Source organism: Lingula anatina, chromosome 2 (genome assembly GCF_051362555.1).
Source record: "Lingula anatina isolate TDL-2025a chromosome 2, LinAna3.0, whole genome shotgun sequence".
NCBI classification, from domain to species: domain Eukaryota; kingdom Metazoa; phylum Brachiopoda; class Lingulata; order Lingulida; family Lingulidae; genus Lingula; species Lingula anatina.
This window is the reverse complement of record NC_141768.1, coordinates 10,232,134-10,256,254: the sequence shown is the minus strand read 5'-3', so window position 1 is coordinate 10,256,254 and position 24,121 is coordinate 10,232,134. Positions and strand designations below refer to the sequence as shown.

General features: G+C 33.9%; 2 protein-coding genes across 6 annotated transcripts in view; one reads left to right on the top strand and one right to left on the bottom strand.

Moving 5' to 3' along the window:
* Nucleotides 1-23,329, bottom strand: part of LOC106157046 (lysophosphatidic acid phosphatase type 6) — a 63,984-nt gene extending 40,655 nt beyond the window's left edge. Inside the window, exons 1-7 of the mRNA XM_087007097.1 lie at nucleotides 23,291-23,329; nucleotides 20,782-21,002; nucleotides 20,063-20,188; nucleotides 19,501-19,631; nucleotides 19,216-19,292; nucleotides 18,900-19,058; nucleotides 18,492-18,562 (exon numbers count right to left, since the gene is read on the bottom strand). Of these exons, the coding sequence (XP_086863223.1) occupies nucleotides 18,492-18,562; nucleotides 18,900-19,058; nucleotides 19,216-19,292; nucleotides 19,501-19,631; nucleotides 20,063-20,188; nucleotides 20,782-20,997 (780 nt within the window). The 5' untranslated portion in view covers nucleotides 20,998-21,002; nucleotides 23,291-23,329. The remainder of the gene's footprint in view (nucleotides 1-18,491; nucleotides 18,563-18,899; nucleotides 19,059-19,215; nucleotides 19,293-19,500; nucleotides 19,632-20,062; nucleotides 20,189-20,781; nucleotides 21,003-23,290) is intronic.
* Nucleotides 23,330-23,617: 288 nt separating this feature from the next.
* Nucleotides 23,618-24,121, top strand: part of LOC106157029 (adenomatous polyposis coli protein-like) — a 55,211-nt gene continuing 54,707 nt past the window's right edge. For 4 of the 5 annotated variants that reach the window (XM_087007092.1, XM_087007091.1, XM_013532493.2 and 1 more), the window contains exon 1: nucleotides 23,618-23,805. The gene's annotated coding sequence lies outside the window, so the exon portion shown is untranslated. The remainder of the gene's footprint in view (nucleotides 23,806-24,121) is intronic. The other variant, XM_087007090.1, reaches the window with a different exon arrangement.

The following is a 24,121-nucleotide window of genomic DNA, read 5'->3' as shown; positions in this document are numbered from 1 at the left end:
TATGGTACCTACATGTATAAGCTAGGTGAAGTAATAACGAGCAAATTGCCCTTATTGTACTCATTTGGTACCATCAAAAATGTATTATTGGTACCATGCAAATGTTTTCTTCTAGTGTTCAAGGGCTTGCATCCAGGAGACTCTACATATGTATATATGATATTTGTGTGATGAGTACAGTATAACCAAAAGACTTTATGCAAGTTTGGTCATTATATTGAGTATCCATTTGGCACCAATGCAAGCACACCCTGTATGGTGAATGTCCATCTGGCACTACCCATATCCTGCATTTATGGCATCTAGTCTATACCACCACCTAATAAATCTCCAGCTTAAATGTGCAAGTGGAAAATTACAGCAACTCTTTAAGCACCATTTAGTGTTGAAGTAACTTTGGATAAAGTTGTCTCTTCATTGCTATTTGGAGGATCTAGATTTTCATATGGAACTCCTCTTGATTTCTGTGAACAAATTCCCAAAAATAACTAGCTTTGAAACACTTCAAACCTTTGTTTTAAGTATTTAACAGGTACTGCCTTTTTTTGGTGAATATCAATTGGGGTACTATGTCTACTTTGTATTCATATCAAAACATCCTGGATACTAAAAAATAAATGTTATGTGAAGGAACTACAGTTTTCTTGAAAGTAGCCATCACTGATGGGAATTTTCTTTCTTAATCTTAATCAAGGGCCACTCAGTGAATCAAGGCATTGGCAATAATGAGAAGTGCCATTTGAAAGAATGTGGAAAAAAGAAAAAAATGCTCATCAATGATGTTATACTAAACCTCCTCAAAAATGTTTAAATTGACATTAATGACTCTGCCCACTCTCTAGGGAGATACATTGTCTTGTACATAGAGGCGGATGTGAGTTTACGAACCTACTAACAGTATGTAATCAGTAGTGAACCATAAGGATGATAATCTGCCCCATGGGACTACGCCTCTGTAATAAGAAAATTGGAAAATCATGAACAGATTAATCTCTAGCCGACTCAGAGTTGACACAAGTTGTTTCTTAAGTCAATGACAGCATGGCCTGAGCAACTTTCAATGTATCAGGTGCAGAGGCAATTGTTTAAGCAACCAGTGAGATGGTTTGAGCAGCAATGAATGTTGAAGTGTATACACTAAATTGTTGATAAATGCCACAATATTGTCAGCTGTCATAAGTTGCAGAATCTATTCTACAGAATTACTATGCTGACATCCAGAATGTTGATGTCCTCTCTATGCAACTTGCAGCAGGATACAGGTGCTTTGAGATCTGATTGCCCAGTGTCTCTGGGAGAAACAGACTACCAAAGTTTTACCTTTGTAGGTGTAATCATTGAAAAATATTGAAATAATCTGACTGACTCTTCAAGTCTTCAGCCACCTTTCGCATATATAAGTGTATACCCAGAAACCAATAGTTAATCTTGTCAATGAATCCTTTTTCTAATTTAAAAGAATGCCATACATATAGAACAAACAAAGAAACACACAAATCAGACAACTAATATTTAATAAAAAACTTACATATGGTATATAATCTGGCAATAATGAAAATAGCACTGTCTTATGGTTATTGAGATTATTTTATGTGCTTTATTTTATTATTACATGTGCTTACAACTTCCATCCTCAGAGATGTGGTGAATATGCTTTATAATCAAGCTTTTCACATTTTGAACAAGAGACAATCCAAAACTAATATTTAATGTGCCAAAATGATGTAAAACATGTGCTCATTTAAGTCTATTGGTCTTTGTAGTAGCTCTCTTGTAAATCAGTGAGTTGAGTTGTAAATATTTTCAAGTCTATGAAGAATAAAGAGCTTGTAAATGTATTTGTCAAAATGGTGAACTCAATAAATTCACAACAATCAAAATAAGTTTTACATAATTTTGGACGCACTTATTGTTTACTTTTTTCAAGCAATCATACTATTACAATAGATCACAAACAGAAAATAAAATTCTGTCATCTGTCATCTAAAATAATTATTCCTTTTCTTTTTCCCTCCTGTGCAAAACTCATAAAATCTGTTCTCCCTGAACAATTCTCACTAAATTTGAGGTATTACTTTGACCAAAAAACCTATTATAATTATCTTAGCCCACATGTTCCAAAGAATTAGCTTCATAGCCATTCTGTAATGGGTAAATCCACCTTGAAGGTATAATAAACTGGAAAGGACTTAACAAGAAGAACCTGAGATTTAACTCCAAGGAGCACTTACAAAATAATCTCACATCAGATTTTTCACATCAAAATAAGATAATGTTTGCATGCACTTAACCATTTCCAAGCTGCTAGCTACAATTCATGACAATTAACTGCCCCATTCAAGTCAAGTTCCATGAATTCAATAGAGAGCACAGATTTAATGGAAGATCGCAGAGAGCAACAGCCTTACAGAAGAGCAACGTAACCCCAATGAACTGGTGGTGCACGAAGTAGTATCTGCACATGGTTTACATAGCATGAAACCATTATCAAATTTATCCATCATTCTAGGTAAAAGTCTCCCGCACTTTAATTTGATAATGTAAAGTTTCACAATAATGTCAAACTTCATTTTGTTTAGACTTAAAATGTGTACTAACAACGAAAAAGTGGGCAAGCACCCTGAATTGTGATTTACCTCTTTCTGTGGTACAGGTAAAAAAACTTTATAACTAAACATGACCTGTCAAAGTAGATATGCAAATCAAAATGGGTTTATCCTGTATTCTAGTCTCAGTAGTCGGATTATATCGATTGCTCATAAGACATTGAACATACAGATTTGTACCTTGTAGTCTTCCATATCTTACCTATTGAACATGAAAACTGAACGCATGCTGATGTCACTAGGAGCAGAAAATAAGGACACATTTACACACACCAAAAAAGATCTTTATTACAGGAACCACAGAATAATACTGGATACCCTTTTTAATTTGCTACCCAAATAATCATCATTAATGCTAGAGAGAAACATTATAAAGAGGTTGATATTTCTTAGTTTTCAATAACCTGAGTTGACGGTCCAGTGTACTAAGGTGGCAGGACATTACAGCAGCTTTGATGTGGGCATTTTAGTAGATATCAATATACTTCCTGGTGCCTGGAAACATTGTACTCGAGAGAATGAAGTCTACTCTTCATTAGGATTAATACATCCAGTGTTGAGCTCATGAATGCTACGCCAAGTCACAGAAAAATAATTAAAGCGATTAATCTTGTGTCTGGGGCTTAAGAAATACAGGAGCAGATCATGAATGTTGTCACTTCACATTTCATGCATTGAGTCTCTACCATGGGCTCATCTGATCACATCTTAGTGCAGTCACATCTCATTTCTATCAGATTTGTTATGTTGCTTATGAAAATGCACCAAATCCAAATATTGCTGCTATCAATGAACTGTCATTGATCTGACGACTACTGCTAAAGAATCCAAAGAAATAAATATAAAAAGTTATGCCTCTGAAGTTATGCTCATACATGCAATTACAAATATGGGCATCACCACTACATCATTCACAACAAATAAGGCTAAGACAAATAATTTTCAGAAATACTGCAAAAGAATTATAGATAAGAGCCACAACTAAAATAAATTGTTTTTGTCAACCAGTCATTGTTTTACTCAAAAGTTTTTTTTTTTTCTGAATGAATATCATCCATTTGCTAGAATAATGTTTTTTATTCAATGAACAAAGACAATAATGCTGAAAGAGGGAAAATAGTCCCATGGAGATGTACATGATCTCGCCACGTTTCCAGACAAGCATGAGATACATCTCGGTGCAGCCACCATAAATAATTATTTAAGTGTTTTTTCTCCTTGGAGAAAAAAGAATCAGTCATATTCTGGGAGCTCACAAGGCAATAAACTAAATGAAACCCTTCTGATGACAGATGATGACACAAGCTTGTTCCCATGAATCTTAAGTATATGGAAAGGCTTCTTATAAAATGCAGTGGAGCTAAAATGCAGAAATCCTATCGAAACATTGCCATGTAATCTGAGCATCTTAAAAAAATTACTTAACTTCAAAACTGTTTTAATTTGAAGTTAAATCTTCCTGCAAAAATCCACATCAAAAACAGAGTACTCTGTACAGGGTTATGACCAAAGGGCATTCTTCCATTTCACTAAAGGTAAGAATCTTGGATAAACTTTAGTAGATGTCAAAAATCAGTAGATTATAAAAAAATCAATGAATTGCAATCATACACTATCGGTTTGAAATACTCACAGGGCTCATTTAGTCAGATATTTGGATTCATTATCCATTCACTTGGATTCACAAACTTTTCACAAAATGTTCACAAAAAGCTAAATTATTAATCAGAAATCAGTGACTTCTGTCCTATCTACAAGTAAATAATTTTCTCTACAATGCTGCTGGGATTTGCATCATTATAATGTCTTAAGCCTCAGTCACAACCGGCCGTACGGGCTCTAACGGCCTGTTTGCATCCAAATTTTGCAAAGAATCTCACGTGGCACTCAAATCCTTCTTGCAAAATTTGGAGTTTGCAGACAGCCCATAGGCACATAAAGAGGATATTGGACATGTCCAAAAAATTTTATGTGAACAGCAAGGCCACAAGTATAACTTGCTCCCCTCGCCAGGAGTTAGCAAGGAGTTCACATGTTAGACATGCGTGGTCCAAGATGCATGTCGCAAACAATGAAGAAGCACGTGCCCTTTGCATGGTGAGTAAGGCACACGCCCTCACAGCTAATGAACAAAGACAAAAGCACAGCAGGAATGCATGGCACATGCGTCACCCCCAGGCCAGGAATATAAAAGGTGGGCTCATGACACACGCTTGTGTCTCGACAATTAATGTCAATTGTGCAATATGTACAACAATTTTCAAAACTTTGGAATTTTGCTCAATTCAGATTCTGACATACCTCCAAAAGGCAAGGGCAAGAAGCTTATAGAGCAGAGAAGAAAGGGGAGGAAGAAAAAAGAACGGGAGAACAGGAGGCAAAACTGACGTACGCAGTCAGTACGTCATCACAAGCATGTGAGGCAAGTGTGAAGCAAAAAGGACCTACTTTTGCCGTGCTGTTCAGACCAGTAAAATGTAACATTAATAAAAATGAAAATTTATTTGATCAGAGACACGGGCTTGGGTGCGAGACTCGTAATAAGTTTCAATTGAAGTTTATATCTCTTTTCTAACGTTAATCTTTTTCTTATCTTATCTTCTTTAATTATAGTGAAGTCACAATAAAGATATAAGTCTGTCACGACAAGTTAGGTATAATATCAGGCTACGACCGGGAAATAAATGAGTTTTGATTTTGGTAACTAAACGGTGGTGTTGCGTTACTCTTCTCTCCGGGCATAACCCAAGTCGGGAATCACGTACCGTACATAGAATTTTCCAGCGTAGGATTAGAGCCCCTAGATTATACTGCAATTAGTGTCCCTGCTTAAAAGGACATCTCACCTGGCCCTGCGGCTCACGAGGCAGACTTGCACCTTTCCATTGCAAACTGTCCTCTACCTCTACAAACTCCATGGATTCTACTGCACCCACAATTCATAGGGGACTTACGATCCTAAAATTCATGCATCCAGTTGTGACCGAGGCTTCAAATATGTTTAGTTTATGGGTTCATTCCCTATGAAACTATCGTTCTACATACATCCATCTAAGACCCCATTCCCAGAGATTAGATTGATCCAACTAGATCGACTTAACTCCCTGGGGGTTCACACTAAATAGCTATCATCCGAGTTGGCACGAAAGTTAATTACCCCCTTACAGCTTGTATAGTAGGCGGGACGGACATTTAAGCCGGATTATCTGACAGTAATCTAGTGAGACTCCCCACGGGGATAGAGCGATCTAAAATCTATGGGAATGCGCCCTAACATTCTTACTAAATAAATCAGATAAACACATCTCCTCTTCTTCCCAACTTACATAAACCAGATTTTCTGTATTCTATTCAACACCTAGAGGAGGCTTGTTTATCTGTGAATATGATTGCATTCAGCGAGAGTCCCTGCGGAGTCCGATTCATGTATCTAGAATGATAGTTTCATTGGAAATGAGCCCTATGATGAGTTACTTGTTTTAATTCTACAAGGTAATTAAATTACACAAGTTAATGCTGTGTTGACAGGGTTATCTAACTTTAACCTGAACCACTTTGGTTTCATCAATCTTGTTCATATTTGCCCTTAAAAAAGAAATTACTCACTCTGACTTATATATATATATATATGATACAAAATATTATCCCTTTACTTCCTGATTTTTCTTGAGGAAAATAATGTTTGCCAATTTCAAATACATGGAACGTTTAAGTCTCAGAGGTTATCTGATATATTTTTATCAAATAATGCATTTTATAAGAAATTAACATTTTTAGAACTAGAAAAGCACTCAGAGAGTGCAGACACCTCTGACAAGTGTAAGAAGTCAGGTCAATTTATAAATTTTATCAGTTTTCTTTTTAAGCATTGACCAGGTCATCAATGTCTTTCTCATATTACTGTAAGTGGAAAAGGTTTGAGAGGCTTGCAAATAATTTTGTGAGGTGTCAAAGAATCAAATCACTGCTTGTGTCTGAATGGTAAGCCATATCAAAATTTAATAATTTTTTTCATTGGTCTATTCGTGTGACCTATCCTGAAAATTTCATCAAAATCTGTCCATAGTTTTATAATGGTTGTATAATGTTTTTTAAATAGACAAATAAATTTACAAAGAACTAACTAACTTACAGCAACAAAAACATTACTCTCTCGTCAGAGATAATGAAAACAAAATATCAACTGCCAAGGAAAGGAATTATAGATGTGGGGAAAAACAACAACAAGAATAAAATCACAGCCAGAATGCCTTGTATTACTTGCATCTATATTTAGCTTGTTAGAAATGAAACATCTGTCCTTAACAATATATATATCTATATATCTATCTAATTGTGAACTCATGTAACTTTCTAAAAGCACATCTTTTAGAGACCCATTTTATCATCACTCTGCTAAAAGCTAATATACACCAGACTGAGTTGGGGGCGCTATGCCAAATCTACTGGGGAACATTAAGCTTTCCTTACAAAAGACTTCATTAAAATCAATTCTGAATGTGTTTAGAACCAGTTCATGGTAATATGGTCTACTGGAGCAAACCAAGTTGTTGCCATTGGATTTTTGTGCTGACGTAGACGAGATGTCATAGAAAGCCATTCTATCTAAAGGTTCCATTAATTATTGAAAACAACAGCCAGATGACTCCATTAAACTTGTGGAATCAAAGAATCAAATGGTAACAATGGTACCATTTAATTTTTAAGAGCATTGTTGATTGGGGGTTTTGGATTGAGGATCACTCACTTTTCAACTGAATAAAATGGTGGGGACTGAGGATATGACTTTGTTTGGTGGTTTAAGGGTGCTTTCCCAGAGATTTAGATCGATCTAAAGATTAAGTTTTAGATCGACCTAACTCCTTGGGGGTTCAGGCTAAATTGCAGTCAGCCGTGCGGACACTATAGTTAATTACCCCCTTACAGCTTTTTAGTAGGCGGGACAGACGCTTAAGCCGGCCAAGCTGCCAGTAATCTAGTAAGACTCCCCACAGGGATAGATCGATCTAAAAATCTATGGAAATGGGGTGTAAGGCAAATTTTATTCAGGAAATGAATGTTTTGTGTATGTTTTTTTTTTATTTTGTGTTTTCTGATTTTTCTTCTGAGTCTAGTAAAACAAGAACACACCAAATTGTGGCAATATACATCTGAATTGCAATGGTAATACTCAATTTTGTATTACAAAATTAATGGGAATAAATGAAAAAACAGCTCGTTTGATCATTAAGGAAACATAATTTGGAGTCAGTTACAGGAACTAGTAGAGTTTACTAGGCAGAAGAAAGACAATTAAGGAAGAGTACATTAAATACTAATGTATCAGTGCCTGCAACAGCAGCCATGGCTATAGCTATCTACCACATATGATTATAAATCTGTAACTGTTACATTCATAGTTATATGTAAGATACGCCCACGGAAAAATTGCATGCAGTAATACACAATGTATCTCAGGTGAAGGACCACTTCTAGAGGAATATACACCATAACAGAGATGGGAAACCTGTAAGTATGTGTGAAAACGGAATATTGGTAGAACTGTGTGGAGTATCATTAGGATATGCAGAAATCTGTCAATTGTGCAGAAATAGAAAAAAAAACTGTAAAACCACATGGAAATAGCAATAAAATTGTCTGGTAGTAAGAAGACCTGAATAGTTCACTGTTTGCTCTAATTAGGCGATCTTACATAACTATGCAAAATGGTTAACCATGATTACTACTCAACCCCCCCCCCCCCCAAAAAAAAAAAAAAAAAAAAAAAAAAAAAAAAAAAAAAAAAAAATGAAACTTCCGTTATTTCTCATGTTATGTAAAATCTTTCCCCTGCAGTATGTACATGACATAATTCAGTGTGGTAAGTACCATACACAAACGGTGGTTTTCTCAATCAATATTCAATCAAGGGAAACAAATAAAACAGTAAAGTCTGATATCTTCAGTGGAACAACTCACTAGGGGTTTGATTGAGTTTTCAACACTGCCGGATAGGCATGTCTATAGGCATGCATGTCCATCGAAGGCTACTTCTTGCATTGGCACATAGCATGTGTTGGTACCCTTGAGTACACTTGGGTTAAGAAAGTTCTGAGCATGAAGTGTTTATTAGGATATTAACCAGTTACCATTACCACTTAAAGGGCTTTTTACCAGCTGGTTTTGGACATAATGCTCAAACATTTTATGTTATTAATGGATTCTTATTCAATCCAGCTGATAATGGTCAGTAGCACTTTTAAAGGCATAACCAACTCAACAACTTGGATTATTAGGGTTTACGCTTAAATAATAAATATAATTTTCAGAATTCTTTTTCTTAGGAGATGCACATAACATTTTTTTCAAAAGTTAACTTAATTTTCCTTTCACTTTCTTGATAAGGGCTTATGTCATGTAATCCTTTGTATGATGAATATGCCCATTTTTCACTACAATTTGAAAAGTCAACTACATAGTCATTTGATGTATTTGACAATGAAAAAAATAGAAAAACCACAAATTAACATTATTTCATGGGTGTAAGCTACAAACTATATACCACTGTATGGCATTTTTAAAAGGCTGCAGGTAGATAGATGGTATTTATAGCAGCAATCACCTATACTCATTATCCACAATTTAGAAGCTGTGAGATTTATTTTAATCATATTATTGTGTTAAGAGTTTATGCCCAAACACCTTGTTATCTCTGCTAAAATCAATTCATATCACAAAACTGCTTCTAATTAAATTTTATGTCTGCCCAGAAGGCTAATGCTACAGGATGAATGAACAGATTACCTTCTGAAGTTGTTACTTATTAATGGTACCCTGGTGAATTACCTACTCTTATTTGAAGTTTGCAATTTCCTAAAATTTGATCTGTTGTTGTTGTTTTCTTATGTGTGTGTGTGCGTATGTAGCAATGCAATTATTGGCCTGAATCAATAGTAATTTAACACTACAAGTTGATATTTTAATCTTCTCATGGGAAAAGAACTTGTCCATTTAAGTACATTTTAACATCAAAATCTTATGAGTTACATGGTGCATGATATATCTTTTATTTTCAACACTTTCTTTTAGCTGATGCTAAATGTGCATGCTACTCTTGATTTATTTGAAAAGAAAGTAACTTAGAAGTATCAGACTTGTAGGATGATGCTAATTATACTCTCTTCTCAGTGAACCTTGCTCTTACTTAATTGAAAACAAATTACTATTACTTAAATATGCCTTTTTGCTAAATAGAGGGCTCCTCCTTGATAGTTTCCTTAATCTTGCTGAAATTACCTGGTATTTTCAATTTTCTTACTCATTCACATAGTAAAGGGCTAAGTAGCTACATGGATTTACCATCAGTGTTTATTACAATATCTTCAAGTTTATCATCCTTGACATACTTTCCAAGAAAATTAGCATCAGACAGAATACAGACAATGAGACAGCCAAATAAAATTATGATCTGTAATATCCGATCATCTTCTGGTACATGATATCATCTTTATCCATTACAAAAGACATCCACATTTTGCTAGTATTGAAAAACAGAGGGTATTTGAACATTTTTGTTGGAAATAATATACTGTCAGTCACCTTAAACCTAGAGCCAGGACAGAGAAGCAAAACAGGAAAAGGTTAACGTCACTGAACTGTTAAAATGTCAGGATTTTTTCTCTCTCAAAAATACCCACTGTTTGGGTTAACCATTCTCTGTAAAAAAATCTTGCTGGGAATCTGCATGTTGGAAGAACACCCACATGAGTTTAAGGGTTTCTTTTTAATTACCACCGGGCTTGCTCATTGGTTAAGTAGATGAAGCTCTGTCTAAAAAAAGGGACAACACTGTAAAATCTGTTGAAATGACCTAGAGTCAGTTTTCTCTTAAAGTTAAAACTGTCAATCTTACTTTTTTCAATAGCTAAGATACATACACTTTTTATTTGATACAATTTACTATTTTTAAAAATTCTGTCAGATAAACTTTGACTCATTTGTTCTTTTAACAACAAAAAGAATTAAGAGTAATTTTTAAAGCTCATTTACTTGTAGCCTCCACAGCTCTAACTGGCTGGTCATTAGTGAGGTACTTAAGCCTTTTTTGCGTGACATTTTCCCTACATCACGCCTGTATTCAATATCTGAATGTTCACTTTGTATGTTCATCATAGAGCCTCATGCCTTACAAATAAAATTGCCTTGTGAGGCCTGTAAGCAGTAATGATTATTTTCTGTGAAACCCTGCCTTATGAAGAAGCAAAAGAGTTAATTGTTTTATAGGTGAAGCAAACAAATTGATTCTCAGCCATGTAAATACCACAAGTCCATACACTGATTGAGCAATAAAATTTAAAGTAAAGAGAATATCAAAATCGTAACATCTAATCCTTTTATTCAACACAAACTCTCTTTGAAGCAAAGTAAACAACTTAATATCCTGGTACTAATCCAAAAATTTTCAATTATCAACAAGACAGCCTAAGGGATAAAAAATATGTGAGCTCAAACAGAGCTGAACAGCATGTTATATGCACTTAAGACTATTGTATAACTTCTGAAAACCCTTACTATTTATTCATATTCATATACAGCCCTTAATATTTATTCAAATAATTCATGGTATCTGCTTGTTATTAGTTATAATTTGAATTATAATTTGACCACAATATCTGATCAACTCCTACTTACTAGTTATTATTGGTCTGTGGTCTTCCATCCTACTCTATCTCATAAATAAATAAATAAATAAATAAATAAATAAATAAATAAATAAATAAATAAATAAATAAATAAATAAATAAATAAATATAAAAAAAAGTACAAAAAGAAAAAAGATAGTCCTTTTAAATTTGGTTTGGTATCTGCAAGGTAAGAGACAGGATTCCAAAAGGTTCTATATAATTGTTAAAATATGCAAAAGTTTTACAAAATTCATTTACATTATGTTATCTGAATCTTAATGTGTTAACGTTGCAGGGAAAATACAAGAAAATGAGAAAGCATGTTTATATTTTTCAGTATGCTGAATGGAAATTACCAGACATTTTCACATTTTAGGTAAGTACATTTTGTTCCAGGTGTTAAGCACATCTTATGAGAATGAACTATACTGTGAATGAGAGTCATTACAGTCGTTCTATTCAGACGTGAACTGTGGGTGAACGTCAGCAAACTTATCCATCTAATTACTTTCCAAATAATAGATGTCAGTAAGATATCCCAAAGGCAGTCAATGACCTTGGTCAAGTTATAAAATAAGACAGTAAAGTTGGCAAATACACAGACACCTAACAGCGGCAACAATTAAATACCAACAAACAAGCAAAAAAAAAAAATCCAGTACTGATTTTCATTTACTATACAATCAATCAGCTAATTTAAAGAAAAATTGGGATGCTTATGAAGCAAATGATGCCAAAATAATGAAAAAAAAGTAACTTTTGCAAAAAAATCATCTGACCATGCTTTTTTTTTTGGTAGGGGGGAGGAGAGGATGCTGACAAGCCTTATAGGCTGATCATAGCTCAAACAGGATAAGTTAAGTATGCTGACTTTTCTGGGCAAGTCTTTTTTTCCACACAAATCCACTCAGTAAACTTGAACTAAAACAATTATATTGTTTAGCAGTTATAGGATAAACAACAATTGGACAGCAAAAGTTTTGGTGACTGTATGGACAGACACAGTGATCAGATTACATACAGACACATGACAAATAAAAAGGAAAAAATCTGTCTGTATAATTTGTGTTCAAATTGTTCACATGGCTACCAATAAAAAATGTAATCTCAATGCATTAATATGGGTCTGGTTATGTTAAATAACACCTCCGTGCTCCCATAGCAAAAAACAACAATTAATTAATACTTGAAATGTTCTGAAATACGTGGCATGCACAATTTCCAAAAATGCCATTTACAAGCCAGTTCAATTACAAATATAATACTTTATTTCAATGAAATTAAGAGGTAAAATGATGAAGTTGATGTCGAAATGAGCACCATTCCCGTAGGGGTTTTCTTAATGTTCTTTATGTTGGAACATTAAATACAACTAACAGGATTGCTTTTTGTCCACTGATACCTATCTTAAACCATTAACTTAGTATCAAAATTGTTCAGAGATTATCAACATAAATTCAAATCAGTGATGATGTTTGCAAACTTGTTTTAACATAAAAATGAATTTTAAAATTTAATTTAAAACAAATATTTGTACAATCTTTTCTGTCACCCTGGTCATTGATTTTTGCTCTTACAATATCTTTCACTTCGGCCTAACAGGCATGTTTAATGCTTTCCCAGTAATGTAATTACCACCCCTCTGCAATCATTGCATTTAACTGGAAGCAAAAATAAAAATTATATAACTCAAAACTTGGCCAATAGAATAAATCACCTTAAAAAGATTGCACACATTAGAAATATAAAAGGTGTAAGCTTTATGTGTTTTGAGAAAATGATTTTCAAAGTAGTGATTGTTTTTACTTTAAATCCTTTAACCTCTCTCCCAAAGGTAAAAAAATTCCAAATTAAGTTTTATATTCCCTAATATGAAATATAACTTGAAAGAAAATAACAAAAAGTATACTTTTAATAATTGTATCCATTTTTTCCTAATTGTTCCTAATTGTAAGACATCATTGAAAATGGGATCGAGGGATATTTTCTGTCCTATCTCCACCCCCCATCCCCAAAGTCCATTCACACTTCCATCAAACTTAAGCCTACAACAGGTGAGAAACTACATCAATCACTTAGACAGAGAGCACCAGGGAAATTACAAATTTCTCTTGCTTGTCTTGAAACATGCCATGAATCAAATTACACTGTATCGATCAAACAAAAAATTCGGGTGACATTAAATGGAAAGTAAGAGACCAACAATAAATTCTTATGCGGGAAATAACAGTCACGTAAATGCACATTCTTAAAACCAATCCCCAGGCTTTATTGCTTCCTCTGGCATTGCAGGCGGTATTAATTATAAGAAATTTCTTTTAGATGGTCAAGTATTTTTTCAGATCATGCTGCCTGCCTTATACATCACAGAAAATAATTTGCTTAAGAAATGTATAGATTAATTTCCTAAGATCACAAGAATACTACTTGTGGCAAAGCAAAAATTTATTAAGTCCAACAACATAGTAAATATCCAGGAAATTGAAGAAAGAAACACAGAAATGGGAAGCCAGTCAAGTTCCCTAGCAAGCCTGATGATTATAATCAAAAGGTTAATTCAATTAAGGTGTTCTATTAACAAACAGACAAATTTACACTTTGGATGATAAGATCTTTATTTGACAGCATGCTGTATAGTTTTCATTGGTTTATTTACCAGACCATAGTTATAATCTTATTGATCTTCAAATGTCAACCTATCTTCAGATATAACCTACAAACCTTATGTTTTGAAAAGGATGGCTAGGGTGTGCCTTGGTCACTCCAATCCCATTAAATGCAAAGATGGATTTAACCTACTTAATTGGCATTAGAGGAATGGAAGCTGCTTTTGCCTGTCATACATAAAATAAATCAAGAAATAGGGTAACATGATAGAAAGATTGTTAGCATCTGGATACTAACATTTCAATATGTAACACAATCATTTGAAATATGATATCTTTAAAAACAAGAGGGATTGTTTTTCAGCAACTGGCTTCAATCATGGTACCATAAAGCTCAAAGCAATGCCAATATGTGGATGTCTTGGTGTATTGTAAAATGACCAACTTTGCTTTAATTTAGCTGTACCACAAAGCCCCTCAAGCAGACAGCTAACCTTACAGCCATTTAATGTCCTATACAAAAACCCAGACAATTCATGAAGAACTTTTTTAAATTTGTCTGAAAAATAATCAGGAAAATTTACTTGTATCACATCTTGGATGAAAGATTTGTTCTATTAGATCATGGTGTGAATAAAGGTAATTAATAATTTGCAAACAACCAAAAGGTTCACTAATAGCCTAAATAAAACTAAATCTTTCACTAATTGTTTACTAATTATTAATAATCTTGCTTGTTGGTAGTTTTAATGTTGCGTGATATATCAGAGGCATACAGACTTCTAATTAGGAAGTAAATTACCATTGTTTGAGAACTAGAATGTGATTATTCATTATATGTGAAATACTGACTGTGTGGTCTACCACAGGAAGTGGTGTGACCAAAATGACATTTTCTTGGGAATAAAAATGTTGCAAATTAAAAAAGAGTATAAATAAACTAGAGGATCAGAGATGCGATACTGTCTCCAGGTATTGTACCACCAGCTAGAGTTAACACATTCGGTACGTATGGTACAAAAAAAAGGGACACCACCATTTGTTTAAAATTACACTTTATAACAAAATCATGGGAAAAAGTAAAAGGTCAAATCCAAATTTGTGAAGTGCAGTTCATTGCAAAAGGTAGATCAAAGGTCACAATTAGATTGCCAGGATATAACTTCCTATTCCTGGCATATCTCTGCCAGTTTTGGAGATAAAAGGGACAGAAAATTTGCAAGTTAATTCACGGTGAAAAGTAGACCAAAGGTCAACTTCAAGGTCACAGTTAGATTGCCAGTGTATGACTTTCTATGCAAGTTCAATAATAAATATGGTCGTATCATTGCCAGTTTTGGAGATATGAGGGACAAAAAAGTTGCAAACTTCAGTTCATAGTGAAAAGTAGGCCAAAGGTCAATTTCAAGGTCACAGTTAGATTGCCAGTGTCTGACTTCCTATTCAAGTTCAATAGTAACTATGGGCATACCTCTGCTAATTTTAGAGTTATTTCACATTTTATTTTCATCACTGAATATTGCAACACTGTACTCTTTGATATAGCGCAACTCGTAAACCATCTATCCATCTGGATCGATCTATCTCCCTGGAGAGTCTCACTAAGTTGCTGTCAACTTAACTGGCTTAATTGTCTGTCACGCCTACCGAATCAGCTAGGGTAAAGATAATTACCCCCTAACAGATTTACTAAGCGTGACAGAGATTTAAGCCGTTTAAGTTGACAGCAATTTAGTGAGACTCCCCAGGGAGATAGATTGATCCAAATATCTGTGGGAATGGTCCCTAAAACGGTCGCCTACGCTGGTGGTACAATAAAAACTCAACTCTTCATTATCCTCCAGTACTGTTTCATGCATCTAGAGATGTAATCATCCTTTCAGTGCAGGAAACAGTATAGTCAGTATATTAATTTTACCTATTTATTAATACTTGCATCTGCTTAAAACTTTGTCAAACACTTTTTTCAAAATAAGTTTGACCTCATTTTATAAAGCAGTTGCTCTCAGCCTTTTTCAAATTTTATGTAATAAAAGCTGCACCTAAAAAATTACATAAACAAAATGAAAAAAAGGTGCTCAACAAGATAAAATCTATGATAGATATGTAATAAGACATGGTATAATGTTGAAAATCCAGTGTCAAGAGGCTAAAAAGTAATGACTGAAGAATCGAGGCTTCACAATCAATCAGTGACTCGGTTTTGCCGTAGGTGTCTCTTACATTGTGTTTACAATGAAAAATGAACAAAGTATAACACTAGTATTTTAACTGCCCGAGATTCCTTAGAAGTCCAATTATCTGAAGGAAGTTCATCCTGAAAGTTGCAGGAGATCAGGATATGTGCACCTGCTTCTACTATAGTACTCTGTTAAGAAAAAGTAAGGAACAAAAAATATTAACAATGTCATATTCCTCCTTTAGCAGCTTTCCATGAAAGCAGCTGCCTATAGCAGAGCATAATAGCACTTAACTGTAGGAACAATCAGCAAAGTCTTCTTTAAAGATCAATTTCTCATCACTTAGACAAAATTGTCCCTAAAATTAGTACTGAAATGCAACATTGTGATTCTTCAAATCTTGGTTGAACTAAAAGCATGCTCATGAAAAAAAAGGGGGTGCTATCAAAATATCAGAAAAAAAGTATCAAGATATTACTAATACACTTTATTTTTATACTTAAATACAGCTCAATTCTATATGCAGTTTTTAAGGATCTATTTCAGTACATTCACTATAGCTAAATATGATAGTTTCAAGGACATAGTATCATTATAAATCTTCATTCAATACTTCAAGAAAGGCAATCTGAACAGCTGATCTTGCTTTCTTGGAACCTGCACATGCAAGAAATTTTAATGGAGTAAGAGGAGCTGCTAATCATCATACAATATATTAGAGCTGGTACATGCACATTTACACATATACCAGACAACTCTATTGACAAGTCACCAAATAACATGTATGTCTGCCCACCCACCCTCCCTCTACATGTGAGACACAAACATAAACAAATATCCAGATGCTACCAGAGCCATTTATCATATCACAGACAGGATTTCTTCACTTAAGTGTATTTCTACCTCCAAACACCACACAAGTAAGTGACAGTTCGGCTGTTTGACTTATGCATACATAGAAACAGTGCTGCTTCATGTTTACTTAAAAGGCATAAGTAGACAAAAATAAGCATCTGATGAGGTCGAAGAAACCAAACTGATCCAGAAACCTAAAACATATGTACTTTCTTCGGATTCTGTCAGGTGGTCAGTTAGCCAGTTAATTTCCAGATGTAGATGCTGCCATCTCTACCACCATGTTTACAAATATGGAATCTTCAACTAAGTGAGTGGCAGAAGTGCAGTCTGATGGAGAAGAGGGTGGCTACTTGTACATAAACGTGTTAGATATGGAAGTGATCTAAACAGAAAACTGATCCGTCTTCCTGTGAGACCAAAAAACACAAAGTTTAAATGAATAATCAAAAGCTGGTTAATTAAGAATTTTATCAACCTCAGAAATATTCAAAAGCAAAAACTATGTAATTTTCCTATAAATCCACTTTCTGATATAGTGGTCCAGAAATAGGGGTGAGACTGCATACATGAGGCAGAGACTCTTTCACTTTAACGTGACCAGATAACTGAAACATCTGGATATAAAATACCAAAACAGTTTGAGATGAAGCACCGACTATATACATCCTGCCAGCGAACTACAAAAACCCTTAGTTAAAAAAGCGGGCCCTTAATTTGTGTAATCTGAGCATCAAATGATGTCAACTAGACTATTTCTAGTTTTGACTAATGTGGTAATGAACCAGCCCAGAAAGGGTTGGACACAGTAATGTAGAGGAGTTAATTTGTTCTATTGTGCAGTTGACAGTACATATCGTCAAAGGCAAAACTACACATTGAAATGTTACCCCATTGCTACTATTGAGATGAATGATGGAATGTGTCTGAGACTGAAGTCTATAATGCTGTAGTTGGGACAGTCATGAAGAATGCATTTCTTCATCAACTTTTTGTAACAGTCCACACAATTATATTACTGACGTTTATTTTATTCATACTACATTGTCATGAAACTGTTTGCATTCCTAGTTATGTATACTGAGCACAAGAGAAAACCTGGAATTTACAGCTTTAGTTTTACTACATTATATTTTACTACATTCATGGTTCGTTCGTATAATTGTTCCTGAAAAAAATAGAGGTAACATAAATCGACTAAGTCAATTAAAAAAAGGAAGTAATGATAATAAAAGGTTTGATTGAGCACATTGTAAATTAATAACCAATAAAAACTAGAAAAGCACTCCGAGAGCGCAGACAGTAATTTTTTATTATTATTGATTATTGATTGATTGTTGATCTGGATCACCACCAAAAACTAATCATCTGTTCCTTGGCCCACTTCTGACAGTTCCTGAAAATTTCATCAAAATCGGTCCATAACTTTTTGAGTTATGTTGATGACAATCAGACAGAAAGATAGACAGACAAACGGGTGAAAACATAACCTCCTTGGTGGAGGTAAAAATGGAAAGGCACAGCAAAACAACATATATCTGTATACATTGAGTCAAGGCTGAAAGAGAAGGTGGTACTTACTATTCTTGCCACTAGATCATCTCTAACTTCATTCATTTTAACTGGACCTTTTCCTTCACCTTCCACATAATCTGTTTGACAAAGACACATTTGACAAATTTTTACTGACTGAAGATGATGACACATGATATTCTATGCTCTTATTTTATCCTATTAACTTCTCTGATCTATTCTTGGCAAGATCTGTATCTTTTTACACCTTTTTTAAACAAAATCTTAATTAACAGATTGTTTCAATGCATTTATCTAAAATACGCCCACAACTGACATATTGTCTTCATAATTATCAAGCTGCACTATCACATCTCAAAACTAAAGAAGTTTATGAATATTTTAAATTTTGAAGAAATTTAAGTATACATCACAGATGTACATGAAAAAAAAAAAGAAAAAAGAAAAAACAGTTACCTAATATCTTTTCTATTTTGAATCTGGTGTCCCTGTATCCCTCAATCTCATCTGCATGCTTCCAGCCCCTGCGATGGACCAGGCGAATTGCAATACAGAAATGGTGGTTGGGAAAAAGGATTTCATCATCCAAATTGGCAACAGGAATTGTTACCTCATCTGAAAGTAAATGGTATTTTTTTTTGAGAGCTCAAAAGAGAGAGAGAGAGAGAGAGAGAGAGAGAGAGAGAGAGAGAGAGAGAGAGAGAGACTAAATCAAAAATTGCATTTTGTTAAAAAAATCAATATTAATATTGAAAAACCATTAAAAACTAACCTTTAATTTCTCCAAAGACCCCAGCCATCACACATCTCAATGAATCAATTGTTCTTGCTATGTTGCTTGAGCGTATACTGCAATCAAGAGAGCAGTCTGTGACTATCTTTTCCACAGTAAATCTTTTCAAGTAAGAGAAATACGTACATATAGCTTACTGCTTTAAGAAAAAGTTCAACATAAATCATTTATTACAAAATGAAAATAATTCAATATAAAAAGATACTTCATCTTCAACCACCTGACAATCCTATAATCATTTATCTTGAATCTAATTGGACTCACAAAACTTGATCTGGTCTGTACTCAGATTCCACCAGTCCATGCTTTTCTAAGTATCTTTTGCGCAGGGTCATTCCTAGGGCCACCATCTGATCAAAGCCAAGTGTGGACAGTTGTCCTGGATAGGCCCCACCCTGAAATATGTCAAAGATTTTGATAACATTCTCATATACTAACTTACTAAATGGTGTATCTTCTGCTTTGTATCAAACAGAAAGGACCAAAACCAAACATTCAGATATATTGCTGTAGATTTTAAGATCTTTGGCAACTGCAGACATTAAACAATAATATTATGAACCTAAGGTGTCATTTGGTCTATCAAAAAAAAAAAAATAAATAAATAAATAAATAAAAAATAAATAAATAAATAAAAAATAAATAAATAAATAAAAAATAAATAAATAAATAAATGTTAATAAAATAAAATAATGTAGATTGTTAGAAAGAACTGGGAATTTTTTTTTGCTTGCAAAACTTGAAATCCAATGAAATAAATTCTCTAGATAAAATCAACTTGTAAATGAAAGGTTATGAGAACAACATTTGTGCCACAATGAATTACCTGAAGTTGTTTCTTTCTGTAAGTATCTTCTATAGTAGTATCTGGTCTAGGTCCTCCATCCAAGTAAGTGATCTTATAGTTTTTAACATATGGGCACTCTGGGGTTAGAGATTTGTCATATGTTGCCTGAATAAATAAAACACTAACTTACAAAACACTAACTAAAACTGGACACTTAAATAGTGTTTTCAATATGTCATTTTTAAACCATGGTAAATCAACATCTCAGAACAGAAACTGATAAGGTAGAATCAAGGTTTCTAACAGTAATAAAATAATATGATTTAGTAGAGAAACCAACTAGAATTTCTTCTGATAAAATTTTATGTGTGTTTAACACTTAGATTGCCATAACTAATTCAATTATCTGATTCTTAAGTTTTTCTGTTTTGCTATCAGATTCATAGCCAGATTGTGTATGATTCATTCTACAATGAAGTCTACAAAAAAGTATAATTCTGAGTTTCATTTCTCATTTTGTTTGCTTAATTTGAATATGATACCATCAAACAAAAAATGCTGGGTTTGTCAAACTAGAAGAATATCATTTGTACAATTGAACATGATATACACCCAAAAGCACCCATGTACCTAACAATAGAAAATATTTTTTCACCAGGAATGGTAACAAGATTTTGACTCACTAAAAGATATGTAAATAAATTTCAAAGTTCCGTCTGTTCTTTCTTTACATTGTATTCAAATATCAGCCATCTTACCTCAGGAACGTTAGGGGTCAGTTTGATAGGAGTTCTGGCTCCATGGCGAAATAAAATATGAACATTTTTCAGCTTCATATCATTATGGTTTGGTCCAACTTCTTGAGCCTGAACAGTGAGGGTAAAGTTTTGAGCTATCAGTTTCATTCCATAGGCTCCACATACTGCAGAACCTAAATAAAATAGGGTCTTCTTGTATATACTTGGCCTTTGCATTGTCCCTGAAAAAGAAAAGAATCTTAAAATAGATATATGTCATGATATAACTCAGTCAGTAAGAAAAGCAGATTGTATTTCTTATACAGTACTGGTTTATTTTTATGTTTTCTGTTTTTTTTTTCATATGAATGAAATCTTAAATCAAGGCATTTCAATTAACCACACTACCTCAAAATAGTTGTTTTCAAGCTTTGCTGTCTTTAAGGTCACCTTGAAATACTGTATTTAAAACATCAACCAGTTGTGCCAGGAAAATACTTTACAATAACTTTTTCAGCCACTTGCCCTGTCCAAACTGGTAACTTTCCACTGAGTCCATAACAGTAGGACGATAGATTAAAATGGGCTGACATTTAACAATAGTGACTATAGTTGACCCAAAGGTCCAACAGAGTGACCAGTGACAATGATGCCTACCCAACCAGAACTAAATGATAGCTAAAAAGCCTAGGATTACAAAATGAGACATGCGAGGCTTGCAAAATGGAAAAACAATCTTGAGTTCAAATCACATACCTTCATGATACTAGCAATTGCATTTAAACCAAGGTTAGCCAGAGAATACATTTTATCAGAATTCTTAAGAGATTGGATTTTCCGTCTCTGTAGTTACTGAAAATATACATGTTAAAATATGCTGTGCAAGCGTGCCACTCTGGGCTGAAAAAATGCCAAACCAAAAAAAAAAAATTCATACAGAAAAGCTTTCTGAAGATACTTTATCCGGAAATCTCTCATAAACAAGCACAGTGTCACAAAATCTTAAAAAGTATATACTACCAGTACCTGTATGGAAAGACAAAAACTGAATCACTTACTGCAATAAGTAAAGGGACACGTCAGGTACACTCAGAATTTAAATGCTGAACTGATAGATCTGCAAAGACTTTTAAGCTCTCAGCTCTCACAAATTTTTAATCTATAAACTTCATTGCCTTAAACTATTTTAAAGAACTGGTGGGTTAATGACAATGTGTCCTTCCAAAATGGGAATGTCTCAGAGGTGTACTTTGCTGAATAACTGCCAAATAAAATGAAACTTCACTCAAATCCTTATTAATCATCATACATACCTATTTTGGCAGACACTTATATTGGCATGACACGTGCCCTGTCTTAATAAGCAGGATGCTGTCCTTGATTTACGGTAATGGCTCAATCTTTTCAATGGAGAAAAATTATCAATTTTTCAGTGCCACAGTTTTGGAATGATAAAAAAAAATTCTGCGAAGTATTTGTAGTGCTTTTACTGTAAAGAATAGAATCTTTAGGTAGCCTGACTTTGAGTTTTATTGCAACCAATCAAAAAAGAAGTTCTGTTTTCAAGAATATATGACTAAAAAATACAGTATTTATGAAGTTCACAATTTCCCCATTAAACAGATCGAGTCATTACCATTACTAACTGATCCCAATAGTTGCAAGTAACTTGCTCTGCTTTTGAATCTTGAAAGTGCACAGAACTAGCCCTATATCATTTAAGTTGGCTGCCATGGCTTTATTTATAATGTACCTGTATATAATACTTTGATAAGATCATTCAACCTGATCATATGTACTAAGTCATGGCACCATTTTAATAAGCATCTTAAAACATCAATAATAAACAAAGATCCTACATTGATAATTCTTTAATAACTAATAAGCCCTGAAACATATTTTTTGCAGATTAAAACAGAGAATAGCTATAATGGCATCCCTAAATCATTTGCCTGTAATTAAAAGAGCAACATTCAAGACAAGACCCTGTTAGCTTTTCCTCTCTTGTTTCGATTTGTGAAGAACAAAAGATATTTCCTATTAATAGTGCCTAGTATTCAAAACTAGTCTGATCCAGGTCAGTGACTTCTTAACTCTGTAAGTTGCCTTTGCAGAGTAACAAATCCTAAACTCATATAATTAACACAGTGATTTATTTACATTAATAGTATTCTAAATACAAACTAATTAAAATGTTGCATGGTATTTTCCTCTGACTGCAGCTAAATATGAACATCATTTTTTAAAGTCATTCTCTAGTATGCAGACAGGGATTGACAGATTCAGAGTCACCATGACCTCTGCTACATCTGGACACATTTGCTGCAATGCTGGTCGTAGAATTGATAATGCGGTGTACGTAATACATAGCAAAGGAAAGGGGTTTTTTAATAGCCAATAAGTATAGTCCCCATGCAAAGCTGTTTTTACTCGACTCTTGCGGATATTTTTATGATGAGCATCTTTATGCTGCTGTTCACATTTGACATAGAGTTGTACTGAGAGATGTAATAATAAATAATGAACTAACCTTTAAGGAAATTTCCATGACGTACAAAATCTATATACAGTTTCATATTTCATTTAAAACGCAACGTATATAGTGTTTCGGAAAAAGTGTCATGTATCATACTTCAAAATGAAAATAAACTTTAAAAAAAGCAGTTTTCTCACCTTTTCTTTAAAAAATCTTCGTAAGTTGTACTTGGGGTGTTTTGGTGGTTACAAACCGGATGCACATGTACTTCGATATCCGCATTGAATGTGCCGTCACTTCCGTTTAGAATAAGCCCTCAAAATAGCATAACCAACAATTTAAAGAAATAAGTTTGTTATAAAAAAACTAAAGAGAGAGATTTATGCTATCTCTTATGGTCATGTAATTTAAAGATTGACACAACTCTTTGTTTTGATTATTTAATTGACGAACCACTGCCGTCGCTTTTCTTCACTGCTGACATCAAGTGCACTGGGGCGAAGAAGTGCACTTTTGAAAATCTGACAAAAGCCATCGTGTAATATAAGTGTGATGCGAATTTGTTGATGGTGAGTAAAATAGGTTTTAGTGTAATAACTGCAGTAAGTGTTTTTATCACTTAAATTTTATTCATAAGAATGTAACTTGAGTTGAATCAGTATAAGAAAGGTAAGTGCGCGACGTGTTTTGTCACTAATGATTGCGATTATCGGCATGAGAACATTCCACACTTATTTCAGCTATCCTTTGGAATAAAACTTACCTGTTTTGTTGATGTATTGAATAGAGTATTAAGAGAAAAGGTAAACCAAAGTATGCATGTTCTTGTACGGTCCATTACATTGACCCAAGTGGTAACAGACAATGGGATTGTTTTGTTCATTA